General features: G+C 40.0%; 1 protein-coding gene across 1 annotated transcript in view; it reads right to left on the reverse strand.

The window, feature by feature from the left end:
* Positions 1-729: 729 nt before the first annotated feature.
* Positions 730-21,741, reverse strand: part of LOC133974807 (receptor-type tyrosine-protein phosphatase gamma-like) — a 37,341-nt gene continuing 16,329 nt past the window's right edge. Inside the window, exons 10-17 of the mRNA XM_062412578.1 lie at positions 18,060-18,206; positions 16,372-16,465; positions 13,320-13,396; positions 12,388-12,516; positions 11,583-11,729; positions 10,610-10,752; positions 5,752-5,887; positions 730-5,506 (exon numbers count right to left, since the gene is read on the reverse strand). Of these exons, the coding sequence (XP_062268562.1) occupies positions 5,357-5,506; positions 5,752-5,887; positions 10,610-10,752; positions 11,583-11,729; positions 12,388-12,516; positions 13,320-13,396; positions 16,372-16,465; positions 18,060-18,206 (1,023 nt within the window). The 3' untranslated portion in view covers positions 730-5,356. The remainder of the gene's footprint in view (positions 5,507-5,751; positions 5,888-10,609; positions 10,753-11,582; positions 11,730-12,387; positions 12,517-13,319; positions 13,397-16,371; positions 16,466-18,059; positions 18,207-21,741) is intronic.

Genomic DNA, 21,741 nt, shown 5'->3' on the forward strand with positions numbered 1-21,741 from the left:
ATTGCTGATATCACCCATGCTTCTCACACCTATTGTTTACCTTCTACAATTTCTTTCTGACAAATTGTTTGCAGGTTAAGCTGCTCATTTTCTGCTCAGCATTCTTTCATCTTTCCAGCAACCATCCCTCAACACTTTCCCCATTTTATATCCCCACCTGCTTTCTTTAAACCATTTGTTAATGCAACCTGGTTAACAGATGCGATCTTTTGTTCTCATTTAAACTTGAGAATGATCTTAAATACCTCAATTGTTTTGCATTTATCAAGCTTTTCATCTACTTCCTCATCACTTTTTGTTTGTTTGACAGCGTTTGTTGCTGTTTTTTCCCTTTCCTTCCTTCTTCTTTTCTGTTACGCACAATCCTTGTCGAAGATTTTGTCATTATTATTATTTACAATCCACATGCCATGTGCAAGGCCGTTAACTTAGGGTGAGTTTGCAAGATATGCGCTCCACATACAGACAGAAATACAACGTTTCTGAAATTTGTCTGTAGATGGATGTTTTTCAATAAAACTTATATTTGAAAATTTTCAGATACAATGGCGGAATTTCATAGTTATACTGAAAGAGTGTTAGTATATTTGATTTCGATGAGAACACGCAGGTTATTGGGAAAGTTGCTTCACAAGAGACATTATAGTCTCAACAAACATATTGCACAAACTATTTCAGAAAATTACATCAAAACCCATATTTTATTTTATGTATAGCAATACCATTTACATATTAAATAACACTATAATAGAATGCTTTGATATAGCTTTCAATAAAACAAAAAGGGAAAAAGAAATCTGTCTTTTTTTCTTTCTTAGTTCATGATTAAAAAGAGGAAGGAACATCCACCTTTCCAAAATGGGTCAATAAGGAGGACATTATCAAGAAACATACGAGAGAGCTGACAGCAGACTCGTAGCTTCCAAAGGATGAAAACCAGAAGAAATCAAAAGAAAGGTGGATAACATCTTAATATCACAATCACTGCCTGGACATTAATGGAGGGCGTGAAGCTGGAAACTGGAATCTGATGATGTGGATACAAAGACACCTGGCTTCCACAGGATACAGCAAGGAAAGCAATGCCATAAGTGAGTTCACATGAAAGAGAATAGATTTTAAAAGTGTGTTATAATAGATCAGATGGGTCCGTTTGGAACCATCGTGAGAGTTCTGTGGCACAAAACTCAAACAGTAAAAGAAATGTAATGTTTATGTTACAAAATCAGTCAAAAGGAAATAATGGAAATGTGTATGATACCATTTCAAACACTCCTCTGACACAGTTCATAAATACACAGTTTCAGGAGAAGTTCTGTGTTACAGAGGCAACTAAATATATATGTACATTTTCATTGACAGTACAGCTGCGTGTGCACTTCAAAGGCAACACAAAACATTTTTCATTCAGAATGAGCAAGAATTGCATGAAAGCAGGGACAGAAGGATGGCAGTGACAGTCTGAAGGGCCTGGTCACACCAGCACATTTTACACTTTATTTCACTCACCAGTACATTCTATATATGAATCCACACCATGACACTCCAGTAAACAGTAAACACTGATAATTGGGAGATCCGGAGAGGTAAAAATGCTATTAAATTAATCAATTTGATAGCTTCACCCAAGATGAATTTTCCTCATGCTTTGTAGAGAGATGCAGCATAGTCTGCAGGTATGGATAGAATTGGTAATTTTACCTGAATATTAGAAACTGGAAGCAAACCAGCATCAGTGGCTAGCTAACATCTTATATTGAATGCTAGTTTAGTTCACTTTTATGTATCTTTTAATATGTACAAATGAGTTTTGCTTTGTCTCTTTCTGGTGTGACCAGGCACTTGGAAATGTATAATTCATAAAAAATGAAACAATGTCGGGAAACAAAGATGCTCTGTAGATTTCCCCCTCAAAGTTGGAGAGTTTCTACTGTGTTCCCCATTGGGGAGATAATACTGCAAGATAAAGAGAAATAGTATATGTCTTTAATGCTCTTCCTACTCAGATTATCCATTGATTCTTCTCAATGTCCCAAATGATAATGGCACCAGTAAATTAAAGAACTTCAATGTTAATGTAAAAAAAATAAGTCTATGTGAAGTGTTTGTTTGTGTGTCTGTGTGTGTGTGGTGGTTGGCTGATGTGGGTTGGGCAGTCACAAGAGAGATGTCGGCAAAAGAGAGAGAAAAGCTCATCCAATATCTTTTGCTGCTCTGGAAGGATTCAAGTCTTTGGTTAAAGTTTCTTAAAAAATGGAAATACATTTGTCCCCCTTTCTCTCACCATTACACACTGTTTTGTGCTGTGTGGAAAAAAAGTAAAGAAAATACTTTCAAAATTGTTCATTTCACAGGTACAGAATATCATCTAAATCTGTGGTAGAGTTAGAACATCCTCAAGAAAAAAAAAAATAAGTAAGCAATTATGTATATGTGTGTGAGAGAGCATACTGCAGCTGAAGCAGGAAACATCTGAAACTCTGCTTTTTGCTTGTAGGCCACAAAAATACATCTCCGGAGAAAAGTGAATGAAGAATGGTGAATATGTACACAAGGCCTTGGGAGGGCGGGACGAGTAGTCACCCCTGACAGCGAGCATGGCTCTTGGACCTGTTCTGTCTTTGACCAAACGCAATTGGACCGTGCAGTTTCTGCTCGTACAGTTACATATAGAGATTGCTTGATTTTCAGTTTGCAGCATATTGTATTTGATCTCTTCAGGTGTCTTAACAGCTGCAGTTTGATCACATCTGGTTTTAGCCATGGATTTAAAGGATAGAGGTTAAGATGGGCGTTATTCTGTTTTATCGTCATAAACCTGTTTGAGTTGTTTGTAGGAAATTACTATTTACAAATACAACTACTTTTTAGACGTTAATGTCCTCAGTAGAAACCAGTGGGCTCAGAGTGCTTCATTCACACCAAAGGTAGAAGACTTGATCCTACCCCGCTTCTAAGGTGCTCAGGTCCTGGTCACACATACAAGAATGTATTTGGGGCAAATCTTTGCATTCTGTTCACTTCCAATCTGTGCAGGCTAGGAGGCAAATAAAACAACTTGTGTTAGGCAAATCGCAGGGTGGTTTCAATTTCGACCTGTATATGTGAGGCTGCGCCATTACTATAATATCTGTACCCTAATCCTAACCAATCATCAGCCTTCATCCCAAATTTGACCAACCCAACCAACAAAGGCAATGGGTAGATAAGCCAATCAGAAGCAGGGGTAGGGGTGGGTTATCTTCCTTCTCAGACAGGCTGATCTGAAAGAAGTGAGTGAAAGGCTAACACCTTCTGATATAATTTGTTGACAGAAACAAAAATATAGAAAAATATCCTTCCAGTTTGACAGAGGGGTAGGGTTGTGTAATGATTCATTTTTTTATCAAATGCATTTTCAGGTTCTTCTCATGTTATTACAAGGAAATAAAACGATGTTGAAAGCAAAGAGAACTTTTTTGTTTCAGCATATTTTGGGCATTAGTGATGCTACTCCATGCAACAGTAACTGTATTCTCATGTTAGACACAGCTCTCATTCACCATATCGTAGAGCACTGTGTTGGAGCTGATACAAGCAGCATAGGCCTTAACATTTTGAGATCAGGCAACTATATAATGAAAAAACTAAACTGCAAAAAAAATACTGCAGCTCGTCTTACCCAAGCCTATAGTTGGCAAACTGAAGGATAATTGATCATTTTGAAATGAGTCATCAGAAATAAAGCATGACAAACATACAGTATGGTTATTATAAAAGCATCAGCTCCCGGTCTCCAAATTAGTACTCAAGGGAAATCCTATTGGGAAATATTTCTTGTCAGATTCTGGTTGTCAAAGATGTAGTACATATCATGTTGTGAACTCAAAATCTCTTTAAAGCTAAATAAAATGTTTTTTTCCAGCTCTTTCATGTTTCAGACAACGTGAGCACAATTAAAATTAATATGTTTAAAAAAAACTGATCGTGAAGTGTCAAATCTAGATTAACACTGAGAAGCCAAAAACTGTTTTAAACCCTGTGTTCATTTCTAGAACATAAGCTATTTGTTGCATAGAGTTTGTTGTTGAGTCTGCTGTCCCCCGGGAGATCATACTTGCTCAACCCTATACAATGACACACACACACATACAGTTGCATGTGGGTAAATGATGGCTCCACATATATGTTATGTGTTTTTCATCTCTGACTTCATTGTCAAAATGATTCAATGACCAGAACAAAAAAAACGTTCCCAACATTATTTTCAAAATGATGCCAAAATGGCAAGAGGTTGCCTCGTCTGTTGTAGCTCATCAGATGTTTTGAATAAAAAATCTCTAATTGTGGCATCTGTATGTGTGTATTAGTGTGTGTGAGGACAAATGATGTGGCAGCATACAAGAACGTAGAGGACTGAGAGGGTCTGCTCCCAGATTGCTGTGAGTCAGCTGTGAGCACTGGAGTGGTAAATTATCGGATGTAATGTAAATCAACCGGCCTGCGGCAGGAGGCCACAAAGAACATGTACAAAATCACAAAGTTATTATGAGGATATATTTATATATGTATACATACAGTATTCCCATATATTAAAAAGCATATTAGGAATTATACAAAGAAATAATGAAAGTTCACAGTAGCAGTTGTTTTACCACGTCAGGTACTCTAACATGAATGTGACTTGCTAACAGGAGAGAGTGGCAACAAAATAAAAATGAGAGGGAAATTACTTTCAGCTTACAAGCCTCCCAGATCTTGGCTCTTGTGATAAATGAGTGGTAATATGATATTAGAGATGAGCAGGGGGAACGAGGTTATACTGGGATGACCAGCATTTTGTTACTGAGGCTGAGAGTTTGTAACTTCCTCCATCCGCTGCTTTAAATGAACTGGTAGGTGGCAGGCAGAACAATGTCCTTCACAGAAGCAGTTGTTTGAATAAGGGCAAATGTCATGGAATGTCAAAAGAAAAAGAAAAAATCAGAGCTTAAGTGAGGAAAAGCCAAGTGAGTCAGCTTTAGTATAGGCAGTAATACTGACATTATATAGTGCAAACAAGAAAAGACAGAAAAGTTTCTCGTTGCCTACCAACGCCGCTGTGAAACTCAAAACGCAGGTGCAAACCCTTCAGTAGGAGAACATTAAGACATAAAATGGCGAAAAAAATAAATATCAAAAACTTTTTATCAGTGTAAAAAAGTAATCAGGTTATTTGTTTTAACCAAGAGTCTGGCAAAAAGGCCTCAAAAAGTCTTGTCCTCAATAGTTACTCGACGTTTTACAAAGTTAAGTGCCAGCTTTGTAGGTTCAGGGACCTCACAGGGTGTTGGGACACACAGGACACACTCAGTTCCAGGCCTCCGAGGGACCTCCCTCACACCAATGACTCCATGCTCTCTGCCTGGTTTGACTGGTCTGACATGGACACCATGGCCCCTTTAACGTCCCTGGCCAGAGGACCCAAACTGTTCTCTGTGGTGCTGATGAGGCTGAGCAGAGCTTTGTATAGGTACTGGTACTGGTCCTGTGGACCAATAAGAGACAGGTAGAGCAAAAAGATGAGAACAATATATGCCCACAATGCGTTTCTTCTTCTTCTTTGAGCCAAGTCCTGAAGTGACACTGTAGCTATTATAGTTATACTGAGGCCATGTGTTATTTGAACCAGAATTGATCATCAGCCATGAAAATATATGATTTACTTAAACTCTTGAAGAAGACGCCTGCAGGGATGGTACAAAAGGAAAGTTACAGTGTTGTCAGACTCACAATGTCTGTGAAGACTCCTGGCCTCATGAGGTTGATCATCTTGGCCACCTGGTAGATATCGACGGCGCCCTCACTCTCCAGCTGCTGAGACAGGGTGGTGAGGGCACACAACATGCCAGCTGACACCGCTCCCAACCTGACAACCACACACACAAACAAGAGGGAAAAGTCGTTGTGATTTAATCTATTTTAATCTATTTTCTCTGCACATACACCTGAGGATTTGGTTCCAGGTTGTGTCTGAGTGTCAAAAAATGAAAATGGAAACTTACAATAATATACAAAACTACTGTTTTGGGTCCATTCATGGAATCATTCAATGTTTTGTAAATGCTTTTTCACTCCCTCTGGTTCACATCATCATTATACCTTTGTTAGCTACAGAAGTGTTTTCTGGCTCCTCATTCTGAAATTTAATTTTACCACACTTCTTCTTGGTCTTATTGGTTTTCTTTTTATTATATCTGTAACTATTAAAATTCAAGTATGTGAATTCCATTTCTGGAGCTTCATGTTATTATAATTCCTTCCTTGTATATTGTTGTTTTTAGCACATGCTTAAAAATAAAGTTCTCTCAATATTCTGGGTGTCCGGCACTCAGTTGTCCAATGATCTCACTGGGTTATGTTCATAGAGAGCTGAGGGTAATCAAGTAGCTTTTCTCATGGACATTCTCTATGGAGGACCATACATGACATAAGTAAAAATAAATAAATAAATAAATGTATAAATAAATACAGAAATAAATAAATAAATAAATAAATAAAAATGGAAATAAATAAATAAATACAGAAATAAATAAATAAATATGTTAATACCAAAAGAAATGTCAAAAGAAATGTCTTAAATATATTTTAACATTTATTTTTTCCCTGATACATTTCCTTTGCATTTGCAGTGTCCTTATGCTAATGACAAAGGCGGGCCTAACCGCAGTCTCATGCAGGATTGGTCACAGGAGTGTAATGATCCAGCCCTACTACTTCTGCCTTTCAATGCTGGTGTCCAGTAGCTGTTTGGGACGTTGAGCCAGTTCACACTTAAAATGAACTAGTTCAAGTTCAGAGGGTTAGTTAAGGTTATTTTTTATTGGGATGATTTAGCTGTCAGTAGTCCTGACTGTGAGCGTCACGTCTCGTGTTGTAATGAGCACAAGGAGCGAGCCGAGAGGAGGAGGAAACAGAAACTCCAGCTCGGTACAAACCACCTGCCGCCTCTGCTCTGAACATGAAGCCGCTGATCTCTGAGCAGATGTGACCAGAGAAGCTCTATGTTTTCACTGTTTCCACTGTTCCACAGAGTCACTAACTGGCTGTTTCACGGTGAAGAGCTCAATCTCAGTCACTGCCCGTGTCTCTGAGCGAGTGTGTGGCGGAGCGCAGGGGCTGTGTGTGTGTAGCTCAGTTGACCAATCCTGCTCGAGACTGAGGTTAGGCCCGCCTTTCTCATTAGCATAAGGACACTGAAATCGAAAAATAAAAGTTGGAATAAATGTGGAAATAAATAAATAAATATGGAAATAAATGCAGAATTAAATAAATCAATGTCTTAAACTTATTTCCACATTTATTTATTTATTTCCACTTTTATTGCAACTTTTATTTATTTCCACATTTATTTATTTCCACATTTCAGTGTCCTTATGCTAATGAGAAAGGCGGGCCTAACCTCAGTCTCGAGCAGGATTGGTCAACTGAGCTACACACACACAGCCCCTGCGCTCCGCCACACACTCGCTCAGAGACACGGGCAGTGACTGAGACTTGAGCACTTGAGCCAGTTAGTGACTCTGTGGAACAGTGGAAACAGTGAAAACATAGAGCTTCTCTGGTCACATCTGCTCAGAGATCAGCGGCTTCATGTTCAGAGCAGAGGCTGCAGGTGGTTTGTACCGAGCTGGAGTTTCTGTTTCCTCCTCCTCCTCTCGGCTCGATCATTGTGCTCAGTACAACACGAGACGTGACGCACACAGTCAGGACTACTGACAGCTAAATCATCCCAATAAAAAATAACCTTAACTAACCCTCTGAACTTGAACTAGTTCATTTTAAGTGTGAACTGGCTCAACGCTGCAAACAGCTACTGGACACCAGCATTGAAAGGCAGAAGTAGTAGGGCTGGATCATTACACTCCTGTGACCAATCCTGCATGAGACTGCGGTTAGGCCCGCCTTTCTCATTAGCATAAGGACACTGCAAATGCAAAGGAAATGTATCAGGGAAAAAATAAATGTTAAAATATATTTAAGACATTTCTTTTGACATTTCTTTTGGTATTAACATATTTATTTATTTATTTCTGTATTTATTTATTTATTTCCATTTTTATTTATTCATTTATTTATTTATTTCTGTATTTATTTATACATTTATTTATTTATTTATTTTTACTTATGTCATGTATGGTCCTCCATAATTCTCTGTCATTGCAGTGTAAACAACGTTTGGCCCACCACCCTTCACTGATCAGGTTGTGGGCCTGACTGTGGCTTCTCAGCTTGTAGAGCATCAAGTATTTGTAATAATGCCAATTACAGAGCAGTAATATGTGTAACAGAGTCGTAATGTTAAAATGACACATAGTCTGGGTAAACAGTGATTACATGACACTTTTAGGCCTCCGTAGTGAATAAGTTGAATGTTTGAGATTTCTGTAACCATATATTCACTTTCAGGGAGGCCACCTTATAAAAAGTCATGTAATTTGTGTAGGGGCTCAATTTATGGACACACTTGACTGGGGGGATTTAACTATTTGACCCTTTCTGACATAACTCAACGCACACAAAGCCAGACTCATATTCATCTTCGGGGCTGCTTGATGAAATAGTTTCAGAAACCACCTCACAAAGATCCTGGTTAAGTTGGGGGCTCTGTCTGATCAGTGATCACTTCTTCCTTTGCAGAGTCAACAATTTCACATTCACACCAACTTAACACTGTGATCGATCAACTTTGTGGAGATGAGACAACAGCCAGGATTTGAACTTCACCAGCCCTGCTTTTTAATTCTTTGCACAACTATTTATGTTTGAAGCTGAGTGGCCCCCCAGAAGAACAGGTAGTCCACAGCAAGCAACATTTTGTGAGAAACCCCTTAAATTCTGTGATTGGCTATGTGCTGGACTGCATTAACACCAGGGTCTGAAACCCCCTGACGAGAACCCATTCCATTAGCTTCATGTCAAAATCTTTTTAGAGATTTGGTTGAAGACCTACAAAATATCATGAGTATCTCGCAGTGCATGTTTCGCTCATGATCACAACCTGCTGGAGATTCAATCTGGCCACAGCAAACACTCTCTGTCGCCTCTTAAAAACAGCTCCATCTCTAATTTTTTCAGATTTCCTTGACAACATCTCAGCCACAGAGTGGAGACACTCACATATCATAAGCATCATCTTTGCGTTTAAATATTTCTCAGCGAAAGCATAAACCTAAGCATGACAGCTCACCCTAGCGTGAGGCTCCCTGGAGAAGACTGGGTCCTTCACTATGTCAGGGGTCTCCTCTTCCATTAGCAGCCCTGCCAGGAGAGCAGCACAAACCGCTGCTTACAACCCATGCCTGGCTGAGTAATGAGCGCACAGACAATTAGGACAAGCTTCTAACTGACAATCTCTCAGGTGCTACGAGTAGACTACAGTATAGCAACCAGATGAAGTGCTCAATTAGTCGCTCTTCTTCTGGAGGATGCGACAAGCAATCTTCATTATTCTAATGATTAAACATGAGCAGAGCTGCTGGAGTGTTGTTCAAGAACGTTAATATGTGTCAATACGAAAGACACGTTCATTCATTTTAATTGAGCAGTTTATTGAGTTACCTGTTGTGGGGGGAGTTAGTGGGTTGTAAGAAATGTCACTTGCAATAAAAATGGCTGTAAAACAATAAGTAGGAATCTGATCTCTTACATGATCTCTGTCAGGATTGACCAATATCCTGTTTGAATGCAGGGTTCTTATTGAAAATAAAATTTTAATTTAGCAGACACAGATGATCATTGAATCAATTTGGGTTCAGTATCTTGCCCAAGGACACTTTGACATGTGGTGCGGAGGTGCTGGGGATCAAACCAATGACATATAAGTGCCTTGACTCTAGGCTTTGGACTCTTAGATAAAGATGTTTTTGTTTTGTTTTGCACTTTTCTTTGTTGAAATTTAGTTTTATTTTGAAGTTTCTACTCCTCATATATCTCTGGCTTAACTTCCTGTCTTTTTTACCTATTATTATATTATTATATAGTATTATTATTATTATTATTTCATCAAGCAGCCCCTGTGATTGTCCGCACTTGTTCCTCATGTGTTTCCCCTGTGTTCAATTACCCCTGCCTCCCCTGTGTGATTATAAGTCTCTGTGCTTCCCTTTGTCTTTGTCAGTTTGTTTGTCTCTCACTGTCGTTGCCTTTCACCCTTTGGTCTTCACTCACCTTCATATCCTTCTCTTGTGAATTTTTCTTGTTCCTAGTGTTTTTTCTTTTGATCCCAGTGTTTTGTAGATATTTTGGACTTACCTTATTTTCTGTAAGTCCCTTTGCCTTAAATTACAGGACACTATTGTTATTCTACATGGCTTCTGCAAATGTGGGTCCACCTGCGCTCTACACCATGACAATAAGTGGACGTTAGTAAGTGGACTATCCTCTCTACCTCCTGAGCAACAGCCGCCACTGTAATTTTCTATTGTCTTGAGTTTCTGCTGTTTTTTATGAACCTCAGTAGTTTGTCATAATAACTAGCATTATGTATTTAAAAATGAAGCAATGTTTTGAAGTGTGTCTGAATACATCAAAACATGTGACATATTATTTCATAGAAAGAATATATGAGTAAAAAAAAAATCGGACTGACTCATCGTGGACGATGGTTGGTCCATCGCGGGTGGCCGCCTCCTCTTTTATGATGTTGATGAGCTCAAAGGTGCTGCTGATGGGTGCATCAGGGTTCGGCCACTTGGGGCATTGAAAGTGTCGAACCTCTAAAACATAATCATCCTGGTTTCAAAAGTAGAAACAAGCAGAAAGATAGCAAGAGAGATAAAGGTCAGACGAGGCATGTTTGATTTAGGTCATATTCAACTTGTCAATGTAACTTTATTCAAAGTAAAGCAATTTTGATTTTCTGTTTTGCATAGGACTGCATTTAGGAAAATTCAAAATTGTTGAGTCATTCAATGCACTTGACACAGCCCCAAAAAAAATTCATAAAAGATTTCTCATTTGAAAAAAGTAAAAGAAATAGTAAATCAAGTGTTGACACATTTGCATTCACACTGGGAAAAGAATATGGCCCCATGTGTCTGGGTGATCAGATCTTACATGTGTCCTCAATGACCCTGTTCACACCTGGTATTAACATCCGTCCTGAGAGCTCTGATCACAAGTGGCCAGTGCTAAGTACATGTGTCTTTAAAATAAATGCTTCCTCAATGTGTCTCCTGTGACCACTTGTGATAGAGTCTCACTTTCTGCTCTACATACAAATTAACATATATGTTAAGAGTACAAATAGGATAAATGAAACGGAAGCAGGTCAGAGGACATCAGCTGAGTATGAGGTCCTTCATATGTGGCCCAGGGCGCATATGTGACTGTTGTGGACACGTACCAGACCACCTCCGACTGTGGTCTGGAGTGACTGGATCTGAGTGCCTTCACAACTGTACTAAGAGCTGTCCACCTGTGATCAGATCAGAAAAATAACATGTCTATACCAGGTGTTTACAGGGTCAATGTGTCTTGGGTGTTTTCACACCCAGAGCTGTCCACTTTGGATTCAAAGGTCTGAAAGGGCCTCTGTCACACACACACACACAAACACAAACCTGTGTAGCTTCAAGGATGAAGTCATGGATGCTAATCTGCTCCTCGTTGGACAGACAGAGTCGATCTTTGCAGATGAGAGTGACAGTAAACGCCTCACAGTGCATCGCCTCCTCCCGACTGGGCCAGTACACAAACTCATCTTCCGCCTGCATAAAAAGCAGACACTCAGTTTTACTTCTGTCTTTATTATTCAACAATGTAAAACAGCATACATTATTCATTAAGTAAACTTTCTGTTAAAAAAATCATACTGGTGGATGAAAAGATTCACTCAATTCAACAATGAACTGAAATGTTCACTTTGAGTAGATAACAGTGAAACAAAATTCATCAACAAAAATCCTGTGCTTTATGCTCTATTCTTGCAATGTGTGTAAGTAGACCTATGTATAGATTAAATGAGCTATACAAAAGTCTGAATATATGATTATCTGTATTTAAATTTAGCAAAACCCATCAATGAATGTCCCATGCTAAAATGGCTGTGGTACATCAAACCACTGTGAGATGGGATGTTTGCAATCAATGATTGTGTGTTTGTGAATCTTTCTATGTGTGTGTGTGTGTGTTAGGTGAGTATTTGGCTGGATGCTTATCAGTGTATATGTAACTCCTGCTACATAAAAGTCAGGAAACTGTCAGATGAGCACAAGCAAGTGATTGTGTGGTGGTCACTTTGCTGCTGACAACAATTACACAAAATGACACAAAAACACAAAATTCTTGCCATGAAGCTGTGTGATGATTTCTCTGATTCATAATAACCTAAACACAGGTGTGCGTGCATGTATGTTGGATTCATACCAGTCCGTGGTTGGCGGGGAGCATAACAATAATTTGTGCATTGTGGTCCCAGATCATTCTCCAAAAGTCTTTTATGGTGTGGGGCAGAGGATGCTGGGTAATTATAAATTCATTACTACGGTAGTATCCCTGTAGAAAAGATAGGAATAAAACATCAAATAAAAAAGGGTTAAAGGGAGAATGACACCAAATTATGGCATCAACTGATGTAAGGGTGATAGTGAGCTGCTATTAGATGAGCTGTTCATTGTCGCGCATACATGGAGATAAGTGACTTCACCTGACAACAGTCATATCCTCATACATACCTGCTTTTTACAGGCTTTTTGGATTCAGAGGCTAGTCTGAACTTCTAAATCACAGATAATCCACAGATTTTACACATCAAAATCATGTCAGTAGTTATGGAGAGTTCTACTCAGCCCGTGAAAACATGACATATGATGACCTTTTTGGTTTTGGCTGGGTTTCAAGAGAGCTGGAAAATTACACTCTCTAGTCAATCAGGACATTTTTCCTTGCTCTAGACTTGAGACTTGACATTTTTAATTTTATGTTTTCATCACACATGACAGCATTGTATAGAGGTCCTGACCCACAGCCAAATATCAGACCACACCCAAGTTATATTCACTCTTCTTTGGGTCTGGGTTTTATTTATAATCAAGTCTAAGTTGCAGTTGATCTCAGGTCTATAGCAGTTCTGAGTGATTTCATCATTCATTCATGCTACTGGAGTATCTTTTATTTTGTATTAGTCAGTTTTGCATTGAGGGGAAGAGTAGAATCTAGTGTATTTGGAGGTAGACTCATCCTATCGATTAAAGTCTGAATATCTCAGTCTCTGCAGCTATGATTTTGCAGTATTTAGAAAAAAAACCTTGATGTAACAGTGGAGATCAACGACTGACAGAAGAAGTGGATGTACTGACCATGATATAAGATGCGTTAATGTAATCGGGGCCCTTGATGCCAGGCAAAGGTGCTAGGCCGACTCTGGCTTGCTCCGCTGTTCAGAGACAGACAAAAAGGTGAGGTACAAAGGGAGGGTGGTGGAGGGGTTGGCATGGAGAGAGGAAAAGAATAGCAATACATCAGCTTATTAGTTCACATTGAAAGGCCAGTCTGTGTGTATCATGCTTGCACTGTTATTGGCTACAACCAGTAACAGATTACGCAACAGCTGGAAACAAAACAGAGTAGCTGAATGATCATACTGAGACCACTAGGCACAATGCAGGCACCACTAGGCAGTTGCATGGCGCGTTGCCATGCAACGCAACGCGCATTGCATGGTGCAACGCGTAAAGGACTACATATTACTATCCTGTGGTGCTTCTTATTATGGCACCACTAGGCATAGGGTTATGCAATGCACTACATATTACTATTCCCCATACTTATTCTTATTCTTATACATTCTTCCAAAAAGTTTGGGACGCTTCTCCTCCCACAAATTTTGTCGCACATTCACAAGACCTACAAATAAACCTGCGGAATTACGTCGAATCATGTGCTATTATTCAAATTTTGTATTCGTCCCCCGGTTCGCTCAAAAATCGCGATAACGTGGCCGAAAACGTACAATGGGAGTCAAGCTCGCTCTACCAAAAGAGCGACAGTGCGAAAAAGAGGCATTTTCAGGTGCCCCGGGTGCACTAAAACTGCTCTCAAATCCCCAAACGGAGGTCCTCAGACATGATTTTTAGATATTTGAGGTGGTGAGATTGTTTCTTTCGCAGACATGTCACTCTCAAATCTCTCGGACCTTTGCTTATATACGCATCGAAAAATCGAGGAATTATTTTCGGATCCTTCTCCCATTGGAGCCCCATGTTAATTCTGAAGATTTTTCGGAAAAGATTAAAACTGAAAAATAAAACGTAAATCGCCCCCACGGCTCCATTTCTCAGCTCTCACGAATAAAACATATATCTGGTTGTAGTGTAAAGTCTTGTGATTCTCAAAATTTCATTTTCCAAGTAGGACTGATAGTTTTTGAGTAACAAGTATTTGTTTGAGCAGAGAGCTAGAGTGTGGAAAAATGTCTTTCCATTAAAAGTAATGATGGAGAAGGAGGAGAATTTATGAAATGAGAAGTACGTTTCTAAACTGCTCGTACAGCCTCATTTTTGGGCTCTAAACAATAATATAGATATGTCCTAGTTCGTCCACACCTTGTTATTCTCACAGTGTTTTCATTTATCGGATAGGAGTTATAGATTTTGAATTAGAGCATTTTGTTCGGGACCTTCTCCTCAGGTCCAATCTGTCACTGTCTCTGTGTCACAGCTGCGTCGTTAGTGGAGTCACACACGCTGAGGGAGGGGCCAGAGGGAGAAAAGGGGAGAGTGAGATCTGTTTTTAGACTACTCCACAGGTGTTAATAATTACTATAGGTGGTGCAGTCAGTAGGGCAGGGGGATAGAGACCCAGAGGTGGCGACTTCAAGTCCAGGTAAGGGAAAGACTCCAACATTGTTTTTCAGAAAGGGACTATTGAACTCTTTAAACATACAACTCTCAATGATTTGGACAACAATGTGATTGGCTCCTCATCAGGTTCCTGTATTAGTGTGTATGAAGTGACAGTGATAGCGCCACCTGGTGGTCGGTGTGAAAATGAAGTTTAAGCAATCGCCCCCAAAATCCTGTCACATGATCAGAGCCCTGACCTGAAGAGATATATGAGTGTGTATGCAGTGTTAGTGATAGCGCCACCTACTGATCAAGTCTGTCGCTCTCTCTTTTATACCAGCCAGTTTCTCTCTCTCTCTTTCTTAAACCAGTCTCTCTCTCTCTCTCTCCTAAACCAGTCTCTCTCTCTCCTAAACCAGTCTCTCTCTCTCACTCTCTCTCTCTCTCTCTCTCTCTCTCTCTCTCTCTCTCTCTCTCTCTCTCTCTCTCTCTCTCTCTCTCTCTCTCTCTCTCTCTCTCTCTCTCTCTCTCTCTCTTAAACCAGTCTCTCTCTCTCTGGATCTTACTCTCTCTCTCTTAAAGCAGCCAGTCTTTCTGTCTCTCTTTCTTTCTCTTTATACCAGCCATTCTCTCTCTCTCTCTCTGGGTCTCTCTCTGTCTCTCTCTCAAATTGACACAGTCTGTCTCTCTTCCCAAAAAAATAAAAATATTTAGTCTGGAACCGGCAAATTCTAGGCACCCATTCGAAATTTCTCGGCAGGAGGAATTTTCTAGTTCAATTTACTATGTATTGTGCCTTTGTTAGATATAGTAATAGCAGAGACACATAGGACCGGTGGGGATGGACAGCAGCAGCAAACAACCTGGAGTTGACTGCTCAGTGCATTTGTCCCCATGTGGTGTGAGTCCTAACCATTCCACCATCAGGTCGCCCCAGCTAATGACTTTTTAAAAGCTGGTATGAAAATGATAATCAGGGCTGTTCTGTTCACATTTCAGAAACTCATAGCAAAAAACATTTTTGGGGAATCTGATTAAAATGCCTTGATTTTATGTGCAAATATTACATTTCAAGTACAGTCACTCATTTAGTATTGCTTTATAGTGACAAAAACAATTCCAATAGGCATATACTTTTGTCATGTTGTTCAGAGGTGCTGCTACATTTAAAGATGACTTGCTCTGCAGGGCTAAGAGAAGGTGGCAATAATAGGTTTTTATGAACATTTTAAATGGAGAGAAAAGCTAATTAGAGAAAGCGCAAGAACGTTTTGTCCTTGTAACAGTAACAGTCCTATATAACCATTGGACTAAAGGTTGGTGCACGTTCAGTTCTTGCTGCTGCCCTGTTTGAAAAATACTGATTGAATCTACAAGCTTTATAGTGAGGCGGATAATTACCTCCTGTGTTCAGTGCATGTTTGACAGTTATAGCAGGATTACGTAAACAACTACTCAGATAACATTGATTCCCTTGAAGGGGTTTGACCCAGGGAGGAACCGTGTTATTTTAGAGCCACTTCATTTCTTCAGATTTAATCAATTTTTACAAGACTGTAAAACTTACATGGCACCACAGAGGAATTTCGATTTTTCTCTTTGTTGTAGACTTTCTGAGCATTGAAGCAGTCCATGAATCTGGAATTACACTGCGTTACAAGCTGAAACAAAAAAAAAACAGAAAAAGAGAGGGAGGGAGTGTTACACCAACAACCAGTGGAATGACAGACTGAGGGGGAACATTTATTTTTTCCCATTAATCACTGTTGAGTTTACATCTATTCCATAGTGACTTGAAGTGGGTTATTGTCTAAAGCGTATTTCCTCATTTCTCCTCACCTCTCTACCTGAGCCCATTAAAAGAAAATGTATCTTTAGACATTTTATCTTTCTGCTGGAAAGTCGTCCAGTAATTAGTCCAATCACCTTGAGCTTTTGATTCTCAAGAATGGTAAAGTATTCACAAGAGTCTTGGTTGTTGTTGACGGTATTGTATAACCTCTACACATTTCGGCATATGTTAGCCACATACAAAATGCAAAGAATACAAAAGAGAGAGCAGAGGATACTCTGACAGTCATACCTGCTGTTCCCTCCAGTTTCTGGTGTGTGTGCTACGCTAAGCTAATCATGTCGAGAACTAACTAACTACATCTCAATTGTACAGATTCATAAAAATTTTACAAAATGTGCACCTATTTATCTAATTGAGGACACATTCATATACATAGTACAATGTATTTGAAAAAACAAGAATGCACTTGTCCCCCACTGCTGGTTAGATGTGCTGTGTTTGTGAGTCATCAAGCTTCTTATTTAACGATGTAGGTAAGCGATACCTGAAGGTTAAAGAGAAGAAAGCTCACAATAGAAAACCCCATTCTAAGAACAAGATTATTCAGCAACCAGGGGAAAAACACAACAGCTGAAAACATGACTTCATTCAGCAGTTTGACCCTTCTTACAAAGTCATACATTTATTACTATCACAAAGAAAGACATGGTTCTCTGCTCACACTTCATCTACTTGAAACTTGGGACTTGATTGCAGTGTACGTTGTGAATTATCATTAGCCACATACTCTCCTGTTGTCAAGACTTACCACAAGAAAGTGACCCAAACCAGGGCTAGATGAAGAGATTGACAGAAGGATAATTTCTTTTGTATTCAATTGTCAATACATATCAGTATTTTAATATTATTTAATTACTTACATACTAATTTAATGAAATACCTGTGGATTAGTTTTTTTGGATGAGTTTATCATAATATAGGATAATCCTGTCCTGACGTCTTTTTTCCCATATTTTGGCCTCTAGTCAGAACCCATTTCTTATTTGATTTTTAATCAAAGTACTATCATTTAATGAACTACCAACATTTTTAATTGCTTATTTTAATGTCTTTGAAACTGATATTAGAAATTAGATTTGGTTATATGGTCCAATGACAAAGTATATTTTGTAATTGAGTCAAAACTTATTACTCACAGATATATAGTTGATTTTCATAGAGAATTGTCAGATGTGGGAGAAACATGCAAAGACCTGAAAGACACTGCCAAGGACCAAACTGTCTCGGCCAGATGGTTCGGAGCCTCTTTGGCTCTGGTAGTGGTGGGTAATGAAGCACAGAAGGCTCCACTACACTGGTCATAATGCGAACCAGTGTATATTTTTATCAAAAAACATTGGTGTTATGAAATTTCCCTCTTGGCCAGTTGAACCATAGTGTTATCACATGTGTCCCTTCACCTTGAACTGTTTATCCAGACGTATCCGGCCAGTGTGTCCTGGTGTTGTGATGCTGGTGAAGTAACTATGAAGCTGGCTAGCTACCATTTCTGTCTCCTTCCCCAAAATAGCTTCCATCAAGGCATTATGGATGAAGATGTACTGCTCCTGGATAAGAAAAGACAAAAAATATGTTAAGCAGCAGGTATAGCAGATCATTGTACAGATGTTTTCACTCATACCTACTTACAAATAACTGATTATGTGTTACATTTGCATTGCAATCAAAGCAAGTACTAGTCGAATCTAATGGCTAATACGAATCTGTCAGTCTGTACAAAATGAGGTGCAACTGCAGCTGTGCAACCAAAACATAGGAAGTTATCTCTTTTCTACTCGGGCCAATGAAGGGAGCCCCATCTGGAGACATGTGTCCAGCAGGGTCTCACTAAATGACAGAGGGCAGGAGAAGATACTGTTGGAAAAATCAATAGAATGTATATAAAGATTGAGGATAGGACAGCTCCCAAAAGTGAAGCCAAATGATTTGATTGCCCCCAGGTGCCTGGCTGCATGTGTGCCACAAACCCTGACCCTCCATGTTAGCAAATGAGATTAAAAAAAAGTACACATCAAATACATTGATTGACAGCAAATTCCAATGAATGTACTGATAGGAAAATAATACCACTGCTCCATTCCTTGATCACTACTATGCAGACCTCCAAATGGCATTACCAGTGCAATAGAGCATGGCCTGAATCCAGAATGTTTTGGCTTGATTTTTCTATAGTATTGAAAGACATTGGCAAAAACTGAATGTATATTTTCTGGGTCCACCTGCACACAGTCCTGGTGGCCAGTCTATGGAGACAGTTCCAGGTGTTGACAAACATCCCCTTGGCATTATTTCTACCACCTGATTTCTAAACCTGATCAAATTCTTATGGTTCTTTCCTGCTTTGGACAGTGACCAGGGGAATAGTGGCAGCCATGTTGATATTGCTCCGGTGAGTAGCCAGAAATAAACATCTATGATTCCTTTTCCTTTTGAAAAATCCACAAAAAGAACATGTTTTCTGGTCAGTCTTAGGTACTTTTATAACGACCAACTTGGTAGTAGGCTACCTAGTATTTATTCACATTAAATCAAATGGTGCCCAATTTCACTACCTTAAAGTTCATCTGGGTGAGATATTTCAGAGCCAAAAAAGACAGAGAGCGATAGTGAGACTAACATAAGTCTACACTCCAGATAAGTGGGTGGTAATGCACCAAAAACTGAAGAAGAAGGGACAAAATGACCACTCATTGAGTCAGGGCAATCCATGGTCTAAATCTTGATCTCTCCCTCCCTCTCTTCCACCCTCCACCCCACACCTCAGGGCTGGCTCTAGAACATTTGGCGCTCTAGGCAAGCTTCACTCCTGCCCCCCCCCCCCCCCCCCCCCCCCCCCCCACACCCATTTTTTTTTAACCTTATTATAACATTATTTCATTCTTTGTTGCTTGGACACACACACTCTAAACATAAGCCTCAATGTGCTAGCATATTCTGACAATACCAAGGAGGTACGTACCTCTATTTCCCCCCCATTTTACCCTACTGTTAAATACATTTTTTTAATGTCAAAATATTGGTTGGAGATATATGTTATGGGTCCCAAAATTGATACCACAGCAACAAAGTATATCTGTGGAATACAGCATGAATGCAGCAGCAGTAACGACACAGAGCCTTCAGTTCCTCATCCGGACTGCATCTTATTCAAATTAAACACAATTTCAAGTACAAGCATTTCTCTGAGTACATTCAATTATTATGGTGTCTCTTTCCTCCAAAACATATTAATATACATTATCACTCATAAAGAAATATAAACATTTACTATATAGACCTATTGAACATTAGCTTATAACTGGTCTTTATAACGCACAATAACAATACATGACATAATTACAGAGTCTGTGTGTGTCGGAGCTGAACTACACACTGTAAAGTAAACAATAGGCCCGTAAGCGCAAGAGCCCTTCCGGGTCCCTTACGTGCTTATGTATCCCTTCTTACGTGCTTACGGGCGTCGCCCCATTTTTCTAAAATTTACGGCAAAGCTCCGCAAGCTCACTCAGCCCGCTCACTCAGCCCGCAAGGCATTTCCGGTTTCATGCCCCATAATACAGGCAGAAACAACGGAAGATTTTAAAAAGAAGAATGGACAACCGCAAAGAACTCCTGTCGGAAGAGGTCCGAAAATATGAGCACCTTTATAACCCGTCGATGTCCGGTTGATTTAATGGCCGTACAGACCACCTACGCCTCCGTCTCCTCTCCAGTCGCTTTTCCTGATGACTAATTATAAGAAGTTGCTCTTCAATGTCGAGCAGCTCCATCTCAATCAATTGTTGTTCGGTTGGAATCGTGAATACACTCTCTGCCATGGTTCACCGTGTGTTTGTAATGGAGACCACGACTGGTAGAAGGTAAATAAACAGTCAACAACGATTGCCACACCCACAAAGAAGGCGTCTCTCAGGTCGTCTTCAACAAAAAGCATTAAGCCTGAAACATGCTTCTGCGTTTTCACGGGCCCGTAAGCGCAAGAGCCCTTCCGGGTCCCTTACGTGCTTATGTATCCCTCCTTACGTGCTGACGGGTGTCGACCCCCTTTTCTAAAATTTACGGCAAAGCTCCGCAAGCTCACTCAGCCCGCAAGGCTGTGATTGGTCTGCTCTACATCCCTTCTGGAGCTACATTTCCGGTTTCATGCCCCATAATACCGGCAGAAATCACGGAAGATTTAGAAGAACGAATATGGACCAAATAGAAGAGCACTTGGCAGAAGATATCCGATAGTATGATCACTTGTATAACCTGTCACTGACTGGCGGATTTGTCCGCCAGAAAAAGGCTACGAGGAGCCGCAGTGGCTATGTAAATAAACAATCGACGAAGAAGAAAGAAGGCGTCTCTAAGGTCGTCTCGACAAAAAGCATTACTCCGCCTAGTGTTCTGGCGCGGAATTGCTTTGTAAGACGCGCAACGGTTGGGGAAGCATGAATGAAAACGAGTCTTGCGCCACATCGGCGTGAAAAGACGCAGACGCAGTCGCAGAAGCATGTTTCAGGCTTTACTCCGCCTAGTGTTCTGGCACGGAATTGCTTTGTAAGACGCGCAACGGTTGGGGAAGCATGAATGACAACGAGTCTTGCGCCACAGCGGCGTGAAAAGACGCAGACGCACTCGCAGAAGCATGTTTCAGGCAGCCATTACAAACACACGGTGAACCATGGCAGAGAGTGTATTCACAATTCCAACCGAACAACAATTGATTGAGATGGAGCTGCTGGACATTGAAGAGCAACTTCTTATAAATTAGAAATGCAGCTCCAGAAGGGATGTAAAGCAGACCAATCACAGCCTTGCGGGCTGAGTGAGCTTGCGGAGCTTTAAAGCCGTAAATTTTAGAAAAATGGGGCGATGCCCGTAAGCACGTAAGAAGGGATACATAAGGACGTAAGGGACCTGGAAGGGCTCTTGCGCTTACGGGCCCGTGAAAATGCAGAAGCATGTTTCAGGCTTAAGGGGTGCAACTGCTACCGTGCCAAACGTTCCACCTGAGTGCTGCTGTCATTTAATGATCTCTCTAATGAAACATAAACCCACGTGACTATCACATATTATTAGGAATAATCTTAAATTACT

The sequence above is a fragment of the Platichthys flesus genome, chromosome 2, assembly GCF_949316205.1.
Source record: "Platichthys flesus chromosome 2, fPlaFle2.1, whole genome shotgun sequence".
In the NCBI taxonomy this organism is placed as follows: Eukaryota; Metazoa; Chordata; class Actinopteri; order Pleuronectiformes; family Pleuronectidae; genus Platichthys; species Platichthys flesus.